Here is a 23,006-nt window from a genome sequence, read left to right on the forward strand (position 1 = left end):
GTGGTGGAAAATTTCTTTTGAAAATGAAAGCAATTGGAGAGTACGTAAATAACCCAATGGAAAATTTTCATCGTAGCACAGTGGATCGATCCACTTGTATGGAGAAAGTGGCCAAAATTATTTAGAGTGTAAAAATCAAGCCAATGCGCAGGTTACAGCTTTGTGCTGCTGCCAAAAGTGGTTTAAGGAACCAAGAGCGTAACATTCTCCCCCCTTCCCCTCTGGAGGGGGTATGCGGTAAGAATTATTTTATGCTGTTAATTCAAAATGACATGAACAAACATCCCGATTATCTTATGATTCACAAATAGGCTTGGGGAAACAAAACAATCTCCAAAACAACTTGAAATCTAACCAATTTAGCGGATTAAACAAAATCAACATTTTTGTCTGAAAATTGGTAAAATTTGTAATATAGATCTTATGGCGTTTTTCCCGGAAGGCACGTACCGCCAACGTAATACAAATTTGGAAGAAGATTTCTTCATCTAACCACTGATGCCAATTATGTTAATATACGTGGTCAGATAACAGAGTTATACCCTAATATATCCATAGAAACCCTATTCTAGGGCAGCTGTAGTCTGCGACCCGCCATTTATAGTCTGGCACAAAATTATTCCCGAGGTGGGCACTGGTGGGCATCATGACTAAAACCTTACGTCAAATTTAAGTATATGATCGAATTGGCATTACAAAATACACTAAGAAAATATGCAGCTAACTAGCTAACTCCTTGAAAATCCACTCTAATATTTTGCTATACGTATTAGTTTCACGATATTTTGAATATATTTACTTGCACTTAAAATATAGGTTGTACTCACAACAAAAAATATTAGTAAAATGTTCCCACTTTTGAAGCTATTCTTAAGAAGATCGCATTCGAATGAAACAAAAACTAATATATTTTAAAAAAGGTCCATGTCATAGCTGTCAGAGTTGCCAGATGTTCTACCAAAATTTTGACATTAATTTTTTTTATTTTTGGCCACTGGGTGGATCCACTGTGCATAGGTCAAGTTTCTGAGATATCGCGCGATGAAGTTTTTGGTAACTCAAAAGTTTGATCTATGGCAGAAGTGTCCTTCTGGGTTCATCATATTATCTTCATCGACATTCGTTGCCAAAAAGAATTTGTCACCTCCAGACTTTGATATTCATATTTACGCTCACTGATATTTTCCCTTAACAAGTAAAAAAGTATCAGTCGGCTTTGCCGACAGAAATATACCCTCAGCCTATGTGAGTTGAAACTTTCATTACGGTCAGATCGAATGTATTTATGGTATTTTCATTATTTTGTGGCCTTTTTTGGACATTTGGACTCTGCGAGGAAAATATGGATTAGGATTAAAGTTCAAAATTTTTGCAGTGGAGGTACTTAAAGAAATAGACCGACCTAGTTCATTATGGAAGTGGATCTTATTTTGGAACTCATATCTTCTTAATAGATATCGCGCCCACTATTCATTTCAGTTTGTCTTATTTTGGGAGTCATATCTTCGATAGCTGTCGCGCCCACTAGTCATTTCAGTGGGTCATCATATAACTTATGGACCAGTATGCCAGGAAGCATGAACTTGTCCACGGAAAGCATAATACCGTTGTAAGCAGGACAAAAACGAACAGCATCGGCATACATTTCCAAAGGATCTTCGAATAGACTTTAAACTGCACTTAGACACAAATGTTGAACTTTTGTGGAGAAGTTAAAGTTTAGAAGTTAAATTAAATTTAGACAAAATATTAGGAGGTCCAAAGTTTGGACTAAATTTGTTCAAGACATTTTTTAAATATTGGGGGGAATTCCGGAAGTTGTGGACCGGTATTGCCTATCTTCGAACTGAAACTATGACAAAATATCAGGAAGGCCAAATTATGGACCAAATCGGTTGGTTCGAGAGTTATCGCACTCTCCAGCCACTGCATATGGTGCCATAGGGTTCTTTTACACCTTTCGGACGGTTTTCTCAAGAAGTATAGACTTGCCCCTGAAAAAACTATTACCGTCGTAATTGAGGCAGCGAATGCAAGTTGCTTCAAAAAAATCAAAGCTCTTAAAGTGAACTTATCCGTAATTTTGTATGATAGGTACCCGAAGGAGTTGACAAACATAATCCTTATTCAAACCTGATCTATATCTGGTAGATATATTAGGATGTGTAAAGTATGGACCATATCGGTCACTCCCTTCAAGGGTTATTGTGCGAACAATTTTTCCGAACATTTTTGAACTTTTGTGGGGGAGATACCTGAATGAGTGGACCGATACGGCTTACGATCGAACTTAAACTATTGTTACGGAATTAGATTTAACTAATCTCCGTGTAGACGTTGTTTTATTCCCCGATACGATTTGTACCAAATAAAACAGGGTTCGTTTTAGATTACGTTTCTACAATGCTTTATTTACTTTATTACACTTATTCAGAACCGACTTTAATTACAAAGCACACAGCAAGTCTCTAGTTAGCACGCAGCTCTTATTTAACCGATCTGTTCAGTTCAACGCTTAAAACACAACTCCTCGTCATTGCCAGTTCCCCTGCATTTATATCCCAAAGTCTCCCTGTTCGAGAAATATCTAGAGCATATGGCAACACCTCGAATCTGTACAACGAACACACAGACGCACATTCGCACTAAGCGAACAACCATACTCACATACATACATGGGGGATGATCAATGACGTAATTACAACAACAAATAAATGTAAGAAAAGAAGTGACAAACTAAACAATAATTACATGACTATGGCAAACAAAATAAAAGCACATTAATGAAAGGTAAAGAACATCTAGAATAATGAAGATAATTCTACATGATAATTGTTGTTGCTTAAATAAAGTAACTGCGTAATAAAACTTTACGTTACAATTCAAATTTTTAAATTAACGGAAATTAAACTAAACTAACATAAACCTATCAGTTACATTCGTAACACTATGTTTGGACAAAATATTACGAAGGCCAAATTTTGGACCAAATCAGTTGATCCGTTCGAGAGTTGTCTTGCGCTCCAACTACTACACACGGTGTCATAGGGGTTTGTTTGCATTTTGCAGGCTATTTTCTCAGGAAGTATGGACTTGCCCCTAATGAGACATGTACCATCGCAAGCGGGGCTGTGAATACAATTTGCTAAAAGAAAAATCAAAGAGATTCGCGAACAGGTCCTAAACTGAACTTTTCCGAAATTTTGTGTGGAAGAAGTGGACCGATTGAGTCCATACTAGAACCTCATCTAAGTCTGGTAGAAGTTTTACGATGTGCAAACTATGGACCTAATCGGTTACTCCCTTCAAGAGTTATAGTGCGCACAAATTTTCCGAACGGAAGGAGTGGACCGATATAACCCTTAAACTAAGTTTGGACAAAATAATACGAAAGCCAAATTTTGGACCAAATCGGTTCATCCGTTCGAGAGTTATCGTGCGCACCAGCCAGACAGACAGATGGACGGACGGACGGACAATGCTCAATCGACTCCAAATTTTCTGAAACACATTTCGTCCAAACATACTTGGGGTCTAAAACCATTATTTCGATGAGACACGTGTTGCCCGTATGAAAGTGTATATACCCTATATTTCAGATGCACCCCAGATGTCTATATAAGCAAAAACCAATAAGCAAGTATACATACATACATACATACCAATACATAACCAATAACGAATATACAGAAAAACAAAACATAGGTTAATTCTGAAGCAAGTCCGAATAAATATCAAAAATGTCAATGAAAACGGGACAAAATCAGTTAGTTGTCAATGAGAACCGTACCTAAAATCTTCTGAGCAAAATTTTTGTAGAATATTTAGATGTTGAAAAATCTCGTCTTGCAGTACTTTCAGTATGGTTCAAGAAATAAAGGACGAAAAGTACACGAAAAGCATTGAGTTAGAAGAATAAAACATTCTACAAAAAGATACGCCAATCGATTTGAATTCAACATTTCATCTCAAAATAATGTTACAACAAAGCCAAACAGAGATATATAGCTATTTTCCCAAGTATTATAGGGAAAATCAAAAATTTCATCGCACGATATCACAGAAACTTGACCTATGGCGAAAATTCCCTTTTGGGTTCTTAATACATTTACTCACCAAGGGCTTCCATTTGCAAACGAAATTTTCCACACCCAGACTTTGAGTTCCATTTTGTGTCACAGTATAATAGGAGAAAAAGTTGTACAAGGAACATCACAGGGGAGATCTTATCAATAATACAAATTTGCTTTGCAGAAAGGCCGAAAATACATAAATAACAAATAAATAAATAAATGAATAAATGATTGGCCGACGATTTGATACCCTACACCACTTCCTCTGGGCAATGTTGATGTTATTGCATCATCAGAGGATACTATCCGATTAATTTTCAACATTATTGGAATTTTCCTTGACCAAACCTTTTACTTCGTGCAGAAATTTGTCAGTATTACATCTGCATAATTGGCATCAATGGAAAGGTCAAAAGTTCCTCTTCTTAATGTAGATCTTAGGGTGGAACATATCATCCAAGAATAAATATGTAGACATTATACTAAAAAGTTTACCAATTTTCACACAAAAGTTTTGGTCCATTTCAGCCGCTAAATATTATTTGATCCTCATGTTAAATTTGAAGCTTTTTCGTTGTAGTAAGCCCAAGCCTCACCTTAAATTCGGCGTTGATCAGACCAGCTGTGCGGCCTACAGAGCCGCAACAAAATCGGATAACAATGTTATTTTTTGTCAATTTCACCCTCGGTCCGAACCCGACCTCCATAAAACATTTCGTGACGATTGGTCCATATTTGCAGCCTGGAGTTTGATTCAATTTTCTAATGGAGAGACGGGCACACGGACACACATCTCAAATGCGCTCTATCTCGCCGAAATATGAACTTCGGTGTATCACATGTGAGGCCTACGACGAATATTTCGAGGTGTTACATGAATTTTCATAAAAACAAATACTCTTTCCACATTGTGCACTGCTGGGCATTCAGCTCGGCCGGATCGAACTTTTTATACCATGCACCAAGCAATATACATACATACATATGTATGTCCCCACAACATTCCCGAAGAGACAAGGGGGGCTTCTCTCATGAGTGCACGGCGATTCATATTGGCTCAATGATATGCAACGTGCTTTTTATTGCTGAGCCCGAATGCCGTGTCTTACGACACCACTTCTAGATAAGTTTTTATGGATAAAATACTCAATGTAAACCAACGGCAAAAAATTTGATGTTCTGGACAGGGATTGAGCCGCAAAACTTCCAAATGAAAGGCGAACGTGCTTACCGAAATATTCTGAACTAACATATAATACTTAGTTTTCATTTTGTTACGGAAGTACCTATGTCCTTAATTTGTAGTGGGGAAGCCTTCTGACCACTGGGAATCCTAAATTCCTTAGTGCAGGCAATTGAGAACGAAAGCGCAGATAAAAACTTCAACATCCCGAAAATGTCGATAAAAAATTAAAATGCGTAGACCTATGTCAACAATTTTTGTTGCAGAAGTTTTTTTTGACCACTAGTAACCCTATATGCCAAGTTCTATCTAATTAGGCGGAGGACGTAACTTAAAAATATACCCCCTATTATTTATTTGCTGTAGGGCATAACACAGAACCCATTTTTATGGAGGTAGGTAGATATAAGTAGACTGATAGCCATCCTTACAGGACACCTTGGACTACAAGCGCACCAGCACAAACTAGGTTGTGCAGAAAGTAATGAATGCGGATAGGACGACTAAACTTTGGAATATTACTACTGGCATTACCCAGCCTTCGAGACCCAAAGAACACAACTCCTGGGAAACGCGCAATTCAGACTTAACCAAATTAGGGCTAACGTGTATAATTATTTGTCAATGACACAGAATTTATAATATGAATAGAAGACAAGAGCTTAGTTCTTAACTGCATGTACATATACACGGACATGTGACGATCTCCATCTCGCCCCTCTTCTCAATCTAACTTATGTATAATTAGTCTCTACTCAACAAATAAATTTGTTCCATTCCTAACAGTTGAGGAAATTTATCGAAAAAATAAATTAAGACATGCCGAAATATGCATCTTTTCTACATACAACGCATATATACATATATGCAAATTAAGGAAGAGTTACGTAAACTACAAAACACCTTCACCTTTTGAAAAGTCTTAAAAATATGGCACTAGTCGTATGTACAATAGGATTAGGACTTTGTGACCTTTTTTTTTCAAAAATGATTTTCTGTAGCGAAAATGAATGAACGTTGACTATTAATCCAGAAAATAACGTTCATTCCATTTAATTATAATACAAGTAAGCAAAGACTATAGTGGGACGGGCCCGACTATGTGATACCCTACACCACTACCCCTGTGTATAAGCTTTTCACTCGTAAACCTATGTGGCTTTTATACCAAGTCGAACTGAACAAAAATAATTAATATTTAATTTTATATTTGACTACTGTCGACATTTACTTGGTACTGATTGAAAGCTTTGTTGGTATTCTTGATTAGCATTTTACATGCCTTTAATACACCAAATAGAAGCAGAGGCTTTTGTAATTAAATTAAAAACTTTACAATTAAAAATAAAAACAAGTAAAAAAGCGTTAAGTTCGGGCGGGCCGAACTTTTTATACCCTCCACCATAAAATGTTCTGAACTAAAAGGGAATAATTATTTTCTTTCCTGTCCACAATTAAAGTCGGAGATATTTTAAGACCACTGATACCTAAATAAGTTAAAAAAAATGCATATAAAGATGTCTTCGATCAGATGGGGTATATCCACAATGTAGACCTATGTTGGCAATTTTTGGTGGAGAAGTTTTGTGGCCACTGGGAAACTGTCAAATAACAGGTAGTTCGGTTCAAAATTGTAGTTAAAATCCTCAAAATACCAAAAATCGGGAGGTACCGTTATATGGGGGATATACCAAAACATGGACCTATGTTGACCGATTTTGGTGGAGATGTTTTGTGACCACTGGGAACCTCAAATGTCAAATAATGTCTAGTTCGGTCAAAAAGTGTAGCTAAAATCCCCAAGATACCGAAAATCGGGAAGTACCGTTGTGGGCTATATCAAAACGTAGGCCCGTATAGCCCATGTTCGAACCAGACCTGCCTATGGAAAAAAGACAATCGGGTGCAAAAATATAGCGCTCTAGCTCAATTGTTGTGAAGCTAAAATTATTACAAAAGACGGACATACGGACATGGCTATATCGACTCAGAATTTTATCCTGATCAAGAATATATGTATATATTTTATAGGGTCGTATATTTCAATGCGTTACAAACGGAAAAACAAACTAAATATACCCTCCATACTATGGTGGAGGGTATAAAAATGGGAAAGTGGGATGTGTGCCAACCTATTTTGCATTATAATAAAGGTGATAATTTCCTCATCCATTGACTGACTTTCCTTTTGGAATACGACTATTAAAAGCGGAGATATTCGCATAAGAAAAAAACTTTGAATTTTGGTCCACATACGTTTTTTGCCTATTCCGACACTTGAATATTTTCCGGCCAATCAATATGCTTATTAGGCCGGGGCGATTTGTATGGAAGGAAAAAAGTGTTATCGGGCGCCTGGAGATTCTGATTTTTGGGATTGTACTGAGCAAAAAAGTCAACTAGACCATATGTCTACGGTGAAAATCGAGCCCCCGGATTTTCACTTGAAGTTTTTTTCAAGGATTTTTGGATATTTTGGCATATAACAACCAAACCACTGAGATTTTCGATCCAATACAAAGACAACCATTGTAGCCAAGACAATAATAAAGAACTCTCTAGTACATCGCAAAAGCATTGGAACGCTCCTTCAGGTAGTTATGGCCTCGAGAAGGTGCACATTTTTCGGAAAATATCGATAAACGACACTGTGCTACAAAATGGAACTCAAAGTCAGTGGGTGGAAAATTTCTTTTGGAGATGAAAGCCCTTGGTGAGTGTACTGAGAACCCAAACGGAAATTTTCACCATAGGTCAAGTTTTCGAGATATTGCGTGATTAATGGTTTAATTTTGGCCCCATAATTTGTGAACAAATAGCTTTATATCTCTCTAAAGCGTTATTGTAGCTTCATTTTGACAATACATGTCTTCAGTCAAATCGAATGGTGAATCTTTTTGTAGAATATTACATCCCTCTAACTCAATTCCTTTCATGTCCTTTTCGTCCTTCATTTTTTGAACCGTAGTAAAAGTACCACAAGGCGAGATTTTACAGCATCCAAATATTGTACAAAAATGTTGTTCAGAAGATTTTAGGTACGGTTCTCATTGATGACCAATCGATATTTCCCCGTTTTCATGGTCCTTTTTGACATTTTACCGGTTTTTGTTCAGAAAACTATGTTTTGTTTTTATGTATATTCGTTATTGGTCTGTGGTGCTTCTGAAATACTTACCATAAATAGCTCTTGTAATGACGAACACGTTAATAACAAATTTTATTGGAGGAAAGATCCGGTTATCTAAATTTTTGAACCGGATATTCTGACATTAAAACCGATTTTGGAACCGGTTTTAAGTAACCGATAAACCGAATATGTATATCATTAGAAAGCTAATAAAATGGTAAATCAAATGACAGCAAGTAGCTGATTACAACTTTATTGGTTACGAAGCTTTTCAAAATAAATATTGAACAAAACAAAAAACAGTATAGTTTTGGATAAAATGTAGGAAAAATAAGAAATAGAGCATTTTATAATTCTGCGCTATGGAAAAATGAAAAAATGAGTTATGGCGAAATTAATTCATTCTTGATGAACTTTAAGTGCATGATAAAACAACATAACACAAATTCATCTCGCCATAACTCAGAAGTTTGACCTATGAAATAACTGCCTTTCCAGATTTATAATATTATCATAATCGACTTTCTTCGCCAAAAAGAACCCAGTGATATTTTACATCATAATCGGTTTAAGAACGCGGTTTTTTTGTTCTAGCTTCGTAACCAATAAAGTTGTAATCAGCTACTTGCTGTCATTTGATTTACCATTTTATTAGCTTTCTAATGATATACATATTCGGTTTATCGGTTACTTAAAACCGGTTCCAAAATCGGTTTTAATGTCAGAATATCCGGTTCAAACATTTAGATAACCGGATCTTCCCTCCAATAAAATTTGTTATTAACGTGTTCGTCACTACAAGAGCTATTTATGGTAAGTATTTCAGAAGCACTACAGACCAATAACGAATATACATAAAAACAAAACATAGTTTTCTGAACAAAAACCGGTAAAATGTCAAAAAGGACCATGAAAACGGGGAAATATCGATTGGTCATCAATGAGAACCGTACCTAAAATCTTCTGAACAACATTTTTGTACAATATTTGGATGCTGTAAAATCTCGCCTTGTGGTACTTTTACTACGGTTCAAAAAATAAAGGACGAAAAGGACATGAGAGGAATTGAGTTAGAGGGATGTAATATTCTACAAAAAGATTCACCATTCGATTTGACTGAAGACATGTATTGTCAAAATGAAGCTACAATAACGCTTTAGAGAGATATAAAGCTATTTGTTCACAAATTATGGGACCAAAATTAAACCATTAATCACGCAATATCTCGAAAACTTGACCTATGGTGAAAATTTCCTTTTGGGTTCTCAGTACAATCACCAAGGGCTTTCATCTCCAAAAGAAATTTTCCACCCACTGACTTTGAGTTCCATTTTGTAACACAGTGTCGTTTATCGATATTTTCCGAAAAATGTGCACCTTCTCGAGGCCATAACTACCTGAAGGAGCGTTCCAATGCTTTTGCGATGTACTAGAGAGTTCTTTATTATTGTCTTGGCTACAATGGTTGTCTTTGTATTTGGATCGAAAATCTCAGTGGTTTGGTTGTTATATGCCAAAATATCCAAAAATCCTTGAAAAAAAACTTCAAGTCAAAATCCGGGGGCTCGATTTTCACCGTAGACATATGGTCTAGTTGACTTTTTTGCTCAGTACAATCCCAAGAGTCAGAAACTCCAGGCGCCCGTGATGGTGTTCAAATCGCCCCACTCTAATGCTTATTCCTCTCTGGGAACCCTATTAACCACCAAAATATCGTGACGATCCTATCAAAATTGTGACATGTAGCGTGATTACAGCAAATGGAAAAATTTGATGAATTACCGACTTCTGCGATATCTCCGTTGTTTGACCACCTACGACAACCTACTTTGCAACAATGTAAAGGAAATCTTATTTCCTTCTTTCATTATGGTATACGCCTACTAGAAGCGGAGATATTCGCATAGGAATAAAACGTTCAATGTTCTCCACATAAGTTTTTTACCCATTCCGACCCCATTACCCAAATCAATAGGCTTCTTCCTCAATGGGACCCCCCTTAAACCCCAAAATTCCGTGACGATCCGATCAAAATTGTGACCCAATGGGATGCTTTACCAACTTTTTCGATATCTCCGTTATTTGGCCACCTACGCCAACTACTTTGCGTCATTGTAATAATTGTCCAAACTTAGTTTAAGTTCGAAGATGGGCCATATCGGTCCACTCCTTCAGGTACCTCCCCCACAAAAGTTCGTAAATGTTCGGAAAAATTGTGCGAACGATTACTCTTAAAGGTAGTAACCGATCTGATCCATACTTTACACATACTGAAATTTCTACTAGACATAGATGAGGTTACAATATGGACTCAATCGGTCCACTCCTTCGGGTACTTTCCACACAAAATTTCGAAAAAATTCACTTTAGGACCTCCTCTCAAATCGTACTGATTTTCTTTGCAAAAGGTTGCACTCAAGATCCCTATTACGATGATACAAGTTTGTGGATCGGCAAGTCGACACTTCTTGAGAAAATAAAGCTGTAAGAAAACCCCTACGGCTAGCAAGTGTAGTGGCTGGTCCAATCTTTGGATCTCAAAATATTGTGTTCAAACTTAGTTTATGTTCAAAAGTGTTCCATTGTTTGGCTTACCACCCACACAAATGTTCAATATTTTTGTTAAAGGGTCTTTTCGAGAATCCTCTCGAAATTTTTACGGAAGGTATTCCTTGTGTCCCTGCTTACAGCGATAATATGTTTTTCGTGGGTCTAAATTGTAGGGTGACCAACTGAAATGACTGGTGGGCGCGATATTTATTGAGAGGAAAGACTCCCAAAATAGGATCCGCTTCCAAAATGGCATATGCCGGTATATTCCTTTAGTTACCTCCCCGCAAAACTTTTGAGCTTTAGTCCAAATCCATATTTTTGTTGGCAAGTTCATACGCCCAAATTCTGGAAACCCCTTTAATATTCCATATGAGAGAGGGGTGAGGCATATGGTAACCCTTTGCCTCTCAACACCCTCTCTCACCAACAAACTGACAATTGCCGCAAGGAAAATTGCCTAATGTAAATTTGGACTTACATACTTTTTTTGGAGAAAGAAATGTTTCAATTCACACAGTCTGAGGATATATCTGTGTCGGCAAAGTCGACTGATACTTTCACCGTTGGTTTGATGCGTTACAAAAAGGAAAAGATTCTGATCTTTAAAATGTTCCCAATTACGTAACCAAAATTTGTGAAATGCTTGTGATGTTGAAAAAAACGCTTTCCAATTTACGGAATTTTATTTCCATGTACAATATTTCTGTTGCTGTTGGACAAAACCATCTGGGTTTTAAATTAATACAAAATGTGACACTTATGGTAAAATATCAGATTTATTGCAACAAGCGCTAAGCTATCACAATTTTAATATTTTGAAGTTTTTACTTTAATGACAAATACCTCTTTGGTTCAGTCATATAGTGTAAGAGCCAGATAGGTGAAAACTTTAGTATCTCGCATAAGAAATGTTTACGAGTGAAAAGCTTATACAAAGGGGTAGTGGTGTAGAGCAATGCCGTTCTTTGGTATTGTTGAAGTTACGAAGTTTTTCGGCAATTCACACACACACGGCCCGAAGGCAACGGAAGAGCACACAAAAGAGAGCAAATGTTTTGATTTGTTTTTGTTTTGCAGCATGCGTGAATACAACCTTACTAACACACTGTCAAAAGAAGCTAATATTCAGAATTTTGTGTGCCCTCTTCTTGGTCGGCAGTGGTGTAGGGTATCATATATTCGGCCCCGTTCCGACTATAGCCTTTGCTCACTTCTTTAATTTTGGTTCAAAAAATTATTTCCTGTTTATTTTATTTAATTATTGACGAATGTCACGCACAAACCACTTTCACTTGATACGATATATGGAATAAAGTTATATGCTATAAAATGATATATATGTATGTACTGATATGGTGATAAAAATGGTGAGAAACAAAAGCTTATGTAATTTTGGTTGTGTTGCGTGGCTTTAAAGTTTGTTTTGAGTTACATATGTGCTTAAAGTGATTCCAAAAATTTTCAAAAAAGTTCATATATGAACATTTCAAAAGCTTTTGTGAGTACGATTTTTTATCGAATCACCTTATAATTAAAATTTTATCTAATCTTAGGTAAAAGCTCAGCAAAATATGATACAGGAATACGAGGTTGCAAGAAAGTCATAAGCCTAATGTACAAATATACATATATGCAATATTTTTACATTTTAATTGGAAATCATCTGAGTCTAAATTTACTTTAAGTAATTTTCCATGGGATTCGTACTATACCATTATAATTTCTATATTTATTGGGGAACAAATTGGATGGCTTCCGTTTTTTCACCATTTAATAAATTCACTCACCAACAAACTGACCGTGCCGTAATTATATTTACATAGTGTAAATCATGACCTACAATGGAAAGGCCTTACTCACCAGCGTTTAGTCAGAACAAATTTTCAAAATAATCGGACATATGTTCGAGTATGTAAACCCTACTCAACAATTTGAGTGAACTTACTGCAATATGTCTTAATAAAAACATGACATAAATATTTAATTATTGGACTTCAAACAAGACTTAGCACATCGACCAACGCCAAATGAATGCAAATTTGACAATTTCTAGCAACGAGTTATAACACCCCATAATATTAAGGTAGGTAAATGACATTAAAAATCAACAACTAAATCGAAATTGTTTTTGTTTTCAATACTTGTTTGAAAAGAAAATAAAGCCAGCCTAGCATAGAATGCACGCGGTATTGATAATTCGCCGGGCACACATTCTAGTCAGTCGGAAAGTGACGATCGTGCAATGCAGTGCTTAAATTGCGACGTGGTTTAATCAGACAAAAAAATTTAAAATTAAAAAATTAGTACCGGTATTTTTTATAGATAACAGACAATGGAAGTTAAATCAAGTCTATATCAACACATTCAAAATGCCTTTAGGTACTTGAAAAAAATCGAAAATTATTAAGTGCTAAATTTTGTAACAAATAATTCTTCATTTTAGTTACTTAAGTTACAAATTTAATGAAATACGCCAAACTACCAGTGAATATAATGTCATCAACACCTCGTATGGTAAAATTAAGGGTGCTAAACGCCTTAATTCTTTTGATCCGGAACAAGACTATTATGTCTACGAAGGTATACCATTTGCAAAACCACCAATAAATGAGTTACGATTTCGGGCACCACAACCACCGGAACCATGGGATGGAATACTTACGTGTACCAGAACAAAATCAAAACCATCTCAAGTGAATGGATTATTCGGTTTTACTGAAGGATCTGAGGATTGCTTGTATTTAAATGTGTATGTGAAGAATGTAAGTTGAAGAAAATGTACATACATATGTAAATTACACTGTGCTAAACGACAAATATGCAGGGGTTGTATTATGTATTAATTTGGTTTTTTTGGAGTTCATTGAAGACGAGAATACATTTGGTTTCTTTGGGTAACTTAATTTTTGCTGAAAAAAAGTTTTAAATTGTAAACACTATGCAACACTAAAAATGCAAGAAACTTCTAGTATGCATTTTTGAAAGTACATATTGAAACTACAAAAACCATAGTAGGGTTTTGTCCAGTCAGAACCAGTTCGGAATTTATGACCTCATCTAAACCGGGATAAAACAACATTTTTTTGCATGTATCGGGCCTTTATCTAAGAAACGAAACGGAATTTGGCCTTGCTGTCTTTGACTATATTGTAGCCCTAAGCTAGTAGAACTTATCTTTTGAAAAGACCACATAAGAAAAGTTTCATCTAGGACATCAAGTAACCCTTTGCAAAAATCTTCCAAATATAGTTTTCAGCAATTCTGCAGAACATTCTGAAACTCTAAAATGCTTATTTCATGTTGTTTCAGCGGTATTTTGCATCAAATCTTTTACAACACGTATTTCAAACACAGTTCATACCAACAGTTTATTCTCGCATTTCGGGTTTCACCACATTATTTACATATATATTAAATCGTCGTTGAAAAATATACAGAAAACAACGTGATAGAGGCTTTCTACAACAATGACATGTACTGAAGACTTTTGTATTATATTCCAGGGAATATTTTTCAAAAAGAAAACATTAAGAAAAAATTAACGGTGTTGGAGATAGGGTGCGAAATGTATAAAATTATGGAACTTTTCGAAATTTTATAAAATTTGAACAATAAATGTAGTTTTTCGAGCTCATTATTTCTACAAATATTTTATTCTTGTCCTTATCTACAAATTTGCTTCCGAGGTGAGATAAAGATTCACATATGTTTCAGAGATATAGCCCAGAATTGTTTTAAAAAGTCAATATTTAACCATGTTTAGATGGGGTCGTAACATCCAAGCTGGATCTGACACAACAAAAACCAACTTGGTTTTTTGTCGTTTGGGTCTGTACATTAAAAATCCTAAGCTCAAATTGTTTGCACAAGATTACCTTAAAAATATTGCGCAGTGAAATCTAAGAAACCTCGCTTTCAACTACAAAAAAAGAAGTGGTTGAAGAAACCATAGGTATTTTTGACTTCCGTCGAATCCACACAATACCCAATTAATACATCAACCTTTGTAATCTGTTCCAGAACTGCAAGAATCTACGAATTCTTACTATTTATTCGATATTATATGGGAAATTTGTTATATTAGTAGACAATTTTAGATTCTTGTAGGTTCTGGTTCTCTGTAGGTTCTGTATTGCCCATATGTTTTGTTTATTTGTTCCAGTAAATTTCTTTATCGAAACATCGGGAACATTTTCCCGGGAAACATAAAGCTTTCCAAATTTTGAGGCGTGTTGATCTAAATTGGATACTTCCTTCGAGTGTTATTGTGACCCGTCATTTTTTTTTTGCGGGTGGGGTTTTTATATATGAGGAAAAGTCAAAAATTATTAATATTCCATTTGAGAAAAAAAATTCAAATTTTTTTTAAAGCTACATGAATGATTTTTGTTGAATGGTTTAAGAAAAAATACCTTTTTCAAATCTGTTGTAGATAATAATTTTGGTTATTGTATAATTCTCATTATAAGAAAAAATTGTATAAAAACGTTACTCATTATATTGAGAAACACTGTTAATTAATGGTTTCCTACAACTACATGTTTACTGAGGTCCCATAACTTTAGTGAAAAAGTTGAATATTTTTGAGGAAATTAAGAAAGAATTTTATAAAATATCGAAATTTTCCATAATTTGTATACATTTTGCACCATATCTCCAAAACCATTAATTTTTTCTTAATGTTCTCTTTCGGAAAAAATAATCGGTGGAATGTAATACAGAACTCTTCAGAACATTCCATTGTTGTTAAATGCCTCTTTTACGTTGTTTTCAGTATATTTTTCAACGACCATTTAATAAATACGTAAATAATGTGGTGAAATCCGAAATGCGAGAATAAACTATTGGTGTGAACTATGTTTGAAATACGTGTTGTAAAAGATATGATGCAAAATACCGCCGAAACAACATGAAGTAAGCATTTTAGAGTTTCAGAATGTTCTGAAGAATTGGTGAGATCTTTATTTGGAATATTTTTGCAAACGGATACTTGGTTTAACTCCCAGTAGTTTAGCTGATACTGACCAGAATTTCAGTAATTATATAAAATGTTCTATATTTTAACGATTTTGATGCCTTAGATGGAGTTTTTCCTATGTGGTTGGTTCAAAAGATAAGTTTTACTAGTTTAGGGCTACAACATTGCCAAAAATAGCAAGGCCAAATTCCTAATCGTTTCTGAGATACAGGTCCGATTAATGCAAAAAACTGTAGTTTTAGCCCGATTTAGATGAGCCCATAAAATCCGAGCTGGATCTGATAGGACAAAACCCTACTAGGGATTTGTAGTCAATATGTACTTTCAAAAAATGCATACTAGAAGGTGTTTGCATTTTCCGTGTTGCATAGTGTAATAGCAAAAACAAAATGAGTAAATTTATAAAATTTTTGTAAGAGAAAATATTCTTTCATTCTTTTTTATTTTCTTCTATTTTAGTTAAATTTCAAGCAAAACCGCATATTAATTATTCTAGCACCTCTCAAATACCCACTAACATCTAGCGAAAGATATGTAGGACGCCCAACTAAATTTTTGGTTGCTTTAAATGGGGTATACTCTTGAAATAAAACTGTAGCGGCTAATGTTCATTTGGAATGCATGTAAATCGCGAAATCCTCAAAATCACTTGATGCGCATGCGGTTTACCAATATAGCAAATGCTTCTTTTTTAATTTGTACATAATTTGCCAGAATTTACTATGTCCCCTAAGATGCAGCATCGTCTGCAGTTTAGTGTGAAAAAATTTTGGATATGTTTCTGTTTTTTGTTTTGCAGTTGCCGTTTTCGGCGTTCTAGTGGATGGATTTTCCAAAAAAACTAAAATAACTTGGAGTTCCAGCACAATCAAAAGGATACTGTAAATACTGAACTAAAAAAATATTTTTATTTTTTTTTTTTTTTGACGATCGTTTGGCTTAAGGTCATTAAAAAGCTGTTGATATTTTTGTTGTTAAATTGTTATTTTATTTTTATCCAATATTTCAATTGTCTTCGACAATCATCTTCAGGGATCTGTATTTTAAAAACACAATTTTTCATTACAAGTTAAATATTAAATATAACACAATCAAATTACATGAATTTTTGGAAGAGTATCCGTTCCTTTCTAGTGGTAACGTCAAACTAAGTTTTTCTTTCGTCCGTGTTTATGCACTAAGTTTCTATACATATGCGCACAGTGGTCTGTGTCTGTTTTATAATTGATTCTTTTGTCATTCGGTATATTAATAATGTGCAGCATCTCTAACGTAAAGCGTCTTTTATAGTTATTTTCCGTTGCTAGTATCTCCACATCTTTCAAATTGGGTTTATGTCCAGTTAATGTACAATGCGCTCCTAATGCTGTCTTCTGTTCTACAGGTTTGTCAGGTTTTTGATCGGACTTGTGTCCAGAAATTCTTGTCTTCAGTTTGGTTTGTGTCGTGCCAACATATACCTTATGGCATATGTTGGTTTCGTCCCCATTACATCTTATCTTATATATTAAATTGCACCTGTCCTCTTTTTTAGTCTTTGTTTTTGTATTGCTGAACATATTCTTAACATTGTTATTAGTTTTTAAAGCTAGTTGGTAGTATTGTCTATTATATGTGTTTGATTTGCAGAGCCGCTCGGAAAATCCAGGGATGTACGTTATTGGTTTGTATTTTCTTCCTTCTTCTGTTTCTTTCTTTATATGCTTCGTTTTGGAATGTTTGATTAAATCGTTAATGGTTTTGTGTGGAAATTCATTTTTGGTTAGTATTTGGCGTATTTTCAGCTCATTTGCGGGATGAAATTCTGGGTCACTTATACTAAATATTCTATTGATGAAGTTTGTAGCTGTGTTTATTTTTGTACGTCGTGGGTGTTTGGAATGAAAATTGATCAAACGTCCAGATGCCGTTGGTTTTTGATACCAGTCTAACTTAATAGTATTGCCTTGTCGAATAATGACTGCGTCCAAGTACGGTAATTTATTATTTTCTTCGAGTTCGTGCGTAAATTGTATGCTCTTATCAAATGAATTTAATGCTCTTAAAGTATTTTCGACTTCCGTTCTCTTCACTATACAAAATATATCATCTACGTACTTGGTAATTAACTTTGGTTTCGTCGTCAGTTTTTTCATTGTAGCGTCTAATAACTCCTCCATTACTATGTCTGCAATTATCGGTGACGCTGGAGAACCCATGGGAAGCCCCTTTCTTTGTTCGTACACCTTGTCTTCGTATAAGAAATATCGTGAGTCTTTTATGCAAAGAGTCAGTATTTCTAAAAATAAATCCTTGGGTATTTTTGTGCGTTCTTTGAGTACATCCCATTTTTCATTAATCGTCTTTACAGCTAAATTTATCGGTACGCTTGGGAAGAGAGAAATTACGTCAAAGGATATTAAGATTTCATCGTCGTTTATGTTCATATTGCCAATTTTAGTTCTAAGATCTAACGCGTCCTTAATGTTAAATGTCGAGTCCTTTGTTAGATGTTTGAGTATCTCCACAATATACTTTGAAAGACCATATACGGGTGAATTTATCGAGGAGCAAATAGGTCGTAAAGGTGTTCCATCTTTGTGGACTTTCGGGAGGCCGTAAATCCTCGGTGCAATCGCTGTGTTTGTTGTTAATTTGTTTTTCTCGATAGCGTCTATAATATTCATGTTGTATAATTTGTCAATTAATTTATTATTTTTATTTTGTAGTGCCGTAGTTGGATCCCTTTTTTGTCTTCTGTATGTGCACATGTCTTGTAGAATATTTTTCATTTTAGTTTCATAATCATTTTTATACATGGCCACAGTCTTCCCTCCCTTATCTGCATTCAATATTAATATGTCTTTGTTTTCTTTTATAAATCGTTTTGTTTTACCCACTGTGTCAATTATGATTCTATCTCTAATGCTCAATTTGGTATGTTTTAAGTGGTCGTCGATGAGAGAGACTACTTTTATTCTGGCATTTTCTTGCTCTTCTTTGTTGTCCAATGTTTGAATGCAATCTTCACTCTCTGCGATTACATTTAGTAAGGGGAAGCTTGTTTTTGTTGTTGGCAAAGCATACTTCGGTCCCATGGATAACAGCCACTGAACATCATTAGGTATGTTTTCATTGGTTTTGTTAGTGAACCAATCGTCGTGTTGTTGTATATTAAGTGCTGCTTGTTCTTTTTGCTTCAGTGCTTGATATTTGTTGAAGTTTCTCGTCTTGTTGCTGTTGTCATATTTCATACGAAGAATATTTTCGCTCTCCATGTAAATATTAAAGTCATTCTCATCCATTACGTTTTGAAGTTTCTCTTTTGCTGTTGAAAGTCTTATTTTGTTATTGTGGAGTTCTTTATGTTTTTGTTGTATTAGAAGTTTTAAGATTTTTATGTGGAAATTGTAGTTGTACGTTTTTAAGATTGGCAGCAAATTTGGCGGTATTTTGTCATTTATTTTAAAGATGTTGTATGTGTGTTTTGTTGTGTTTTCTATGAATTTTGGTATTATTCCAAAGTTTCTACATTTAATGAGTTTCTACATTTTTTTTTTAAAAAATCGCACTATAGTTTGGCCTTTGGCAATGGATTACTGATTACAAATTATCCGTAATCGCAAGTACTTTAATCGTATGATCGGTTTTTTGAAATAGCCGAATGCGCATCGCAGTCAGTTCAAAAATACAAAAAAACAAATAAAATCCGGCTTCAAAATGTTAGCATCTATGAAAGGTGGATGCAGTGGAGATTTTGAAAAGTGATTCATTAGAAGCGTATTCTTCATTTTGTATTCTTCTACTTTCGCTTTGGACAGATATCCATAATATAAACGGCTTTACCGGCAATTGAATAACAATGTAAAAAACTAGTTTGCTTCAACGTGTTTTTTACTTATTAATTTACGCGGTCATAGCTTCCACGCAAGTTAACTTATTTAACCAAATGTTTGAGCTTTGGTAAAATACATTTCATTGGGTCCAGCTATAGTCATATTTTATCGTATACTGCAATAGTTCGAGAATACTGCAAACCTTGGCTTCATCAATATTCAATTTTTTGACTTCCACTCATATGTTTTTGTTCTTATGAGGGAGGGACCTGGGGCTGGATTCTTGTTCTATGAAAATTTAAAATGAAAAATATTTTCTTTATAAAATTTTTCATTTGACGTTTATTTCCTTTATAACAGTTTTCATTTCAAATTTTCATAGAACAAGAATTAGGCCCCAGGAGCCTAAAGGCCTGCGTACATAAGCTGCCTTGCCTGCTTACCTTGCTTACTTCTGATAAAAGAATAAAAAAGAAAAGGGCAACCCAGTTCGAAATATGCTCGGCCTTCTTTATTCTTTTATTTTTATTATGTCAGAAATGAAGTAGGAAAGCAAGGCAACCAGGCGAGGCAGCTTATATACGCAGGCCTTAAAGGCAAGCGAGGTAAGCAGGCGAGGCAGCTTATGTACGCAGGCCTTAACTACCTTTTCAGAACTTTCTAAAATTTTGGGGCGACTTCTCTTTACGATAGTCCACTTTGAAATTGGATTTATTTTTGGAAATCATTACTTCCGGTTATTTTCGTTTATCACCGTTGGATTTTTAGAGCTCGTGGAAGATTGGACTTGCCCGCGAAACACAGAATCACAGTAACTTAGATGCTAATTTCAAAGCACTACTCTTAAATTGCAATTAAGCGAACATTTTAAAACATTTGTGAGGGAGGTACCGGAAAAAGTTGTCCAGTATAGTCTGTATTCAAAATAGTACTATACGCAACGGTTTGACTAATGTGACTCGCTCCTTATCGCGTCCACCAGCTAACCAGCTAAAGAGATGTACTCGAAGGTCCTTCTTGGAACTTGATATAAGATTCAGCCCAATTGAATATTCAATTTGAGTTCATCAGGGTTTTTAGAGCTCTTGGAACATTATTTCAAGTTGTATGGACTTGCTAGCGAACAAATAGAGCCGCCAGAACAACCTGCTCTAAAAATTTTAAATGACCCGAGAAATGTCCTGAATCTAAATTTGTGCTAAAAGTTTTGAAATTTTGTGTGGAAATACTCTTAGGAGTAGAACGATAAATTCCATGATTTGCAAAGTATGGACCAAATCGATTTAGTTGACAGATATGACCTTATTCGGACTTGAAATAAGTTTGAACAAAATCTCACGTGGATCGTGGCTAGCCAGCGAGTCAAACAAAAGAATGGACAAGACCTTACCGATTCCAAATCTTCTGCAACGGATTTCGCCCAAAATATACGTGGGTCTAAAATCATTATTTCGGAAATTGAAGCGCGTTTTTATAGCATTCTGGCCATTTTTGAGGAATGTACCGTCTTAATAGGGGCCGGGAGAACAAGATTTTGCCAAAAAAAAATTCAATTAGAAAGCCGGTTTATAACTGCATTTGTCCGAAAAATTTAGAAAATTAATAGGAGTAGAGCGATATAGTCTATATTTGTACCTGAACTATTTATGTATACCCTCAGTATTTATGCTAACGAGGGTATATACAATTTAATACGGGCAAAATGTGCTTCAACGAAATAATGGTTTTAGACCTCAAGTATGTTTGGACGAAATGTGTTTCAGACAATTTGAGTCGATTTAGCAATGTCCGTCCGTCTTTCTGGCTGGAGCGCTAACTCTCGAAAGGATCAACTGATTTGGCCCAAAATTTGGCTTTTGTAATATTTTGTCCAAACTTAGTTTAAGTGCGAAGATGGGTTATATCGGCCCACTCCTTCCGGTACCTCACCCACAAAAGTTCGAACATTTTCGGAAAAGTTGTGCTCACGATAACTCTTGAAAGAACGAACCGATTTGGTCCATACTTTGCACATCGTTGAGTTTGTAACAGACATAGATGAGGTTCCAATATTGACTCAATCGGTCCACTTCTTCGGGTACCTCTTACACAAAATTTCGGAAAAGGTCAGTTTTGATTTTGTTGTAGCAACTTGTATTCACCGCTATTCATACGACAGTACAAGTTTCATCATGGGCAAGTCCATACTTCCTGAGAAAATAGCCTGAAAGGTACAAAAAATCTTATGACACCGTGTGTAGTGGTTGGAGTGCAAGTTAAGAGTTAAGTTCGAAGATAAGCAATATCGGTCCACTCCATCAGGTACCTCCCCCACAAAAGTTCACGCACGATAACTCTTGATGGGAGTGACCGATTTGGTCCATACTTTACACATCCTAATATATCTACCAGATATAGATCAGGTTCGAATATGGACTATATTTGTCCACTCATTCCGGTACCTCTAAAACAAAATTTTGGATAACTTTACTTTAAGGCCCGCAGTAAATTTTTTTTCAGTTTTTTTCAGGGGCAAGTCCATACTTCTTGAGAAAACAGCCCGAAAGTTGTGTGGATGGCTCGAACAGAATATAGCTATATTATGTTTTTCGCAGGCTAGTGTGATACTTTTGTCGGTGCCTACGGCCAAAATTTTGAAAGCCCTCCTAAATACATAAGTATTTTTTTTTTTTTTGAAAAAAAGTAATTCAATCCACACAGACGGAGGGTATATCTCTTCAAAGCCGACTATAGTTTTTACTTGTTAAAAACGTCAAAATACTTGAAATAGGGCGGTACCGTTATGTGGGGGCTATAACAAAACGTGGACCTATATTGGTAATTTTTAGTGGAGAAGTTTCTTGGTCATTTGGAACCTCAAAAATGGAGCTAAAAGCCTCAAAATACCTCAAACCGGGAGGTAGCGTTATATGGGACCTATACCAAAACGTGGACCTATCTTGACAATTTTTAATGGATAAGTTTTAAAAAAGAACAAACATTTAGATAAAATCCTCAAAATACGTTAAATCAGATGGTACCTTTATACGGGGGCTATGCTAAAACGTGGAACTATATATCCCATCTCCGAACTTGACCTGCCTATGGAAAGAAAACTCCTGACCAAGAATATATATACTTCATAAGGTCTCAAATGATTAGTTCGATGTGTTATAAACATAAAAACAAACTTAATATACCCTTCATACTTTGTGGAGGGTATACATATTTAATAGCGGGTGGTTATTGTAGTCTTGTCTACAACATTATATTTTTGCTAGTGCATGACAATACT

The 23,006-nt window shown here is 35.3% G+C and overlaps 2 protein-coding genes across 2 annotated transcripts in view; one reads left to right on the plus strand and one right to left on the minus strand.

Annotated features, from left to right (window-relative positions):
* Window positions 1-23,006, minus strand: part of alpha-Est2 (alpha-Esterase-2) — a 120,005-nt gene that overhangs the window by 89,590 nt on the left and 7,409 nt on the right. The gene's annotated exons all lie outside the window — the stretch shown is intronic.
* Window positions 1-23,006, plus strand: part of LOC141391349 (uncharacterized) — a 39,851-nt gene that overhangs the window by 14,971 nt on the left and 1,874 nt on the right. Inside the window, exon 5 of the mRNA XM_073964257.1 lies at window positions 13,383-13,701. Within this exon, the coding sequence (XP_073820358.1) occupies window positions 13,383-13,701 (319 nt within the window). The remainder of the gene's footprint in view (window positions 1-13,382; window positions 13,702-23,006) is intronic.

This window comes from Musca autumnalis, unplaced genomic scaffold (assembly GCF_047663935.1).
Source record: "Musca autumnalis isolate F117 unplaced genomic scaffold, ASM4766393v1 scaffold_1, whole genome shotgun sequence".
Taxonomy (NCBI): Eukaryota; Metazoa; Arthropoda; class Insecta; order Diptera; family Muscidae; genus Musca; species Musca autumnalis.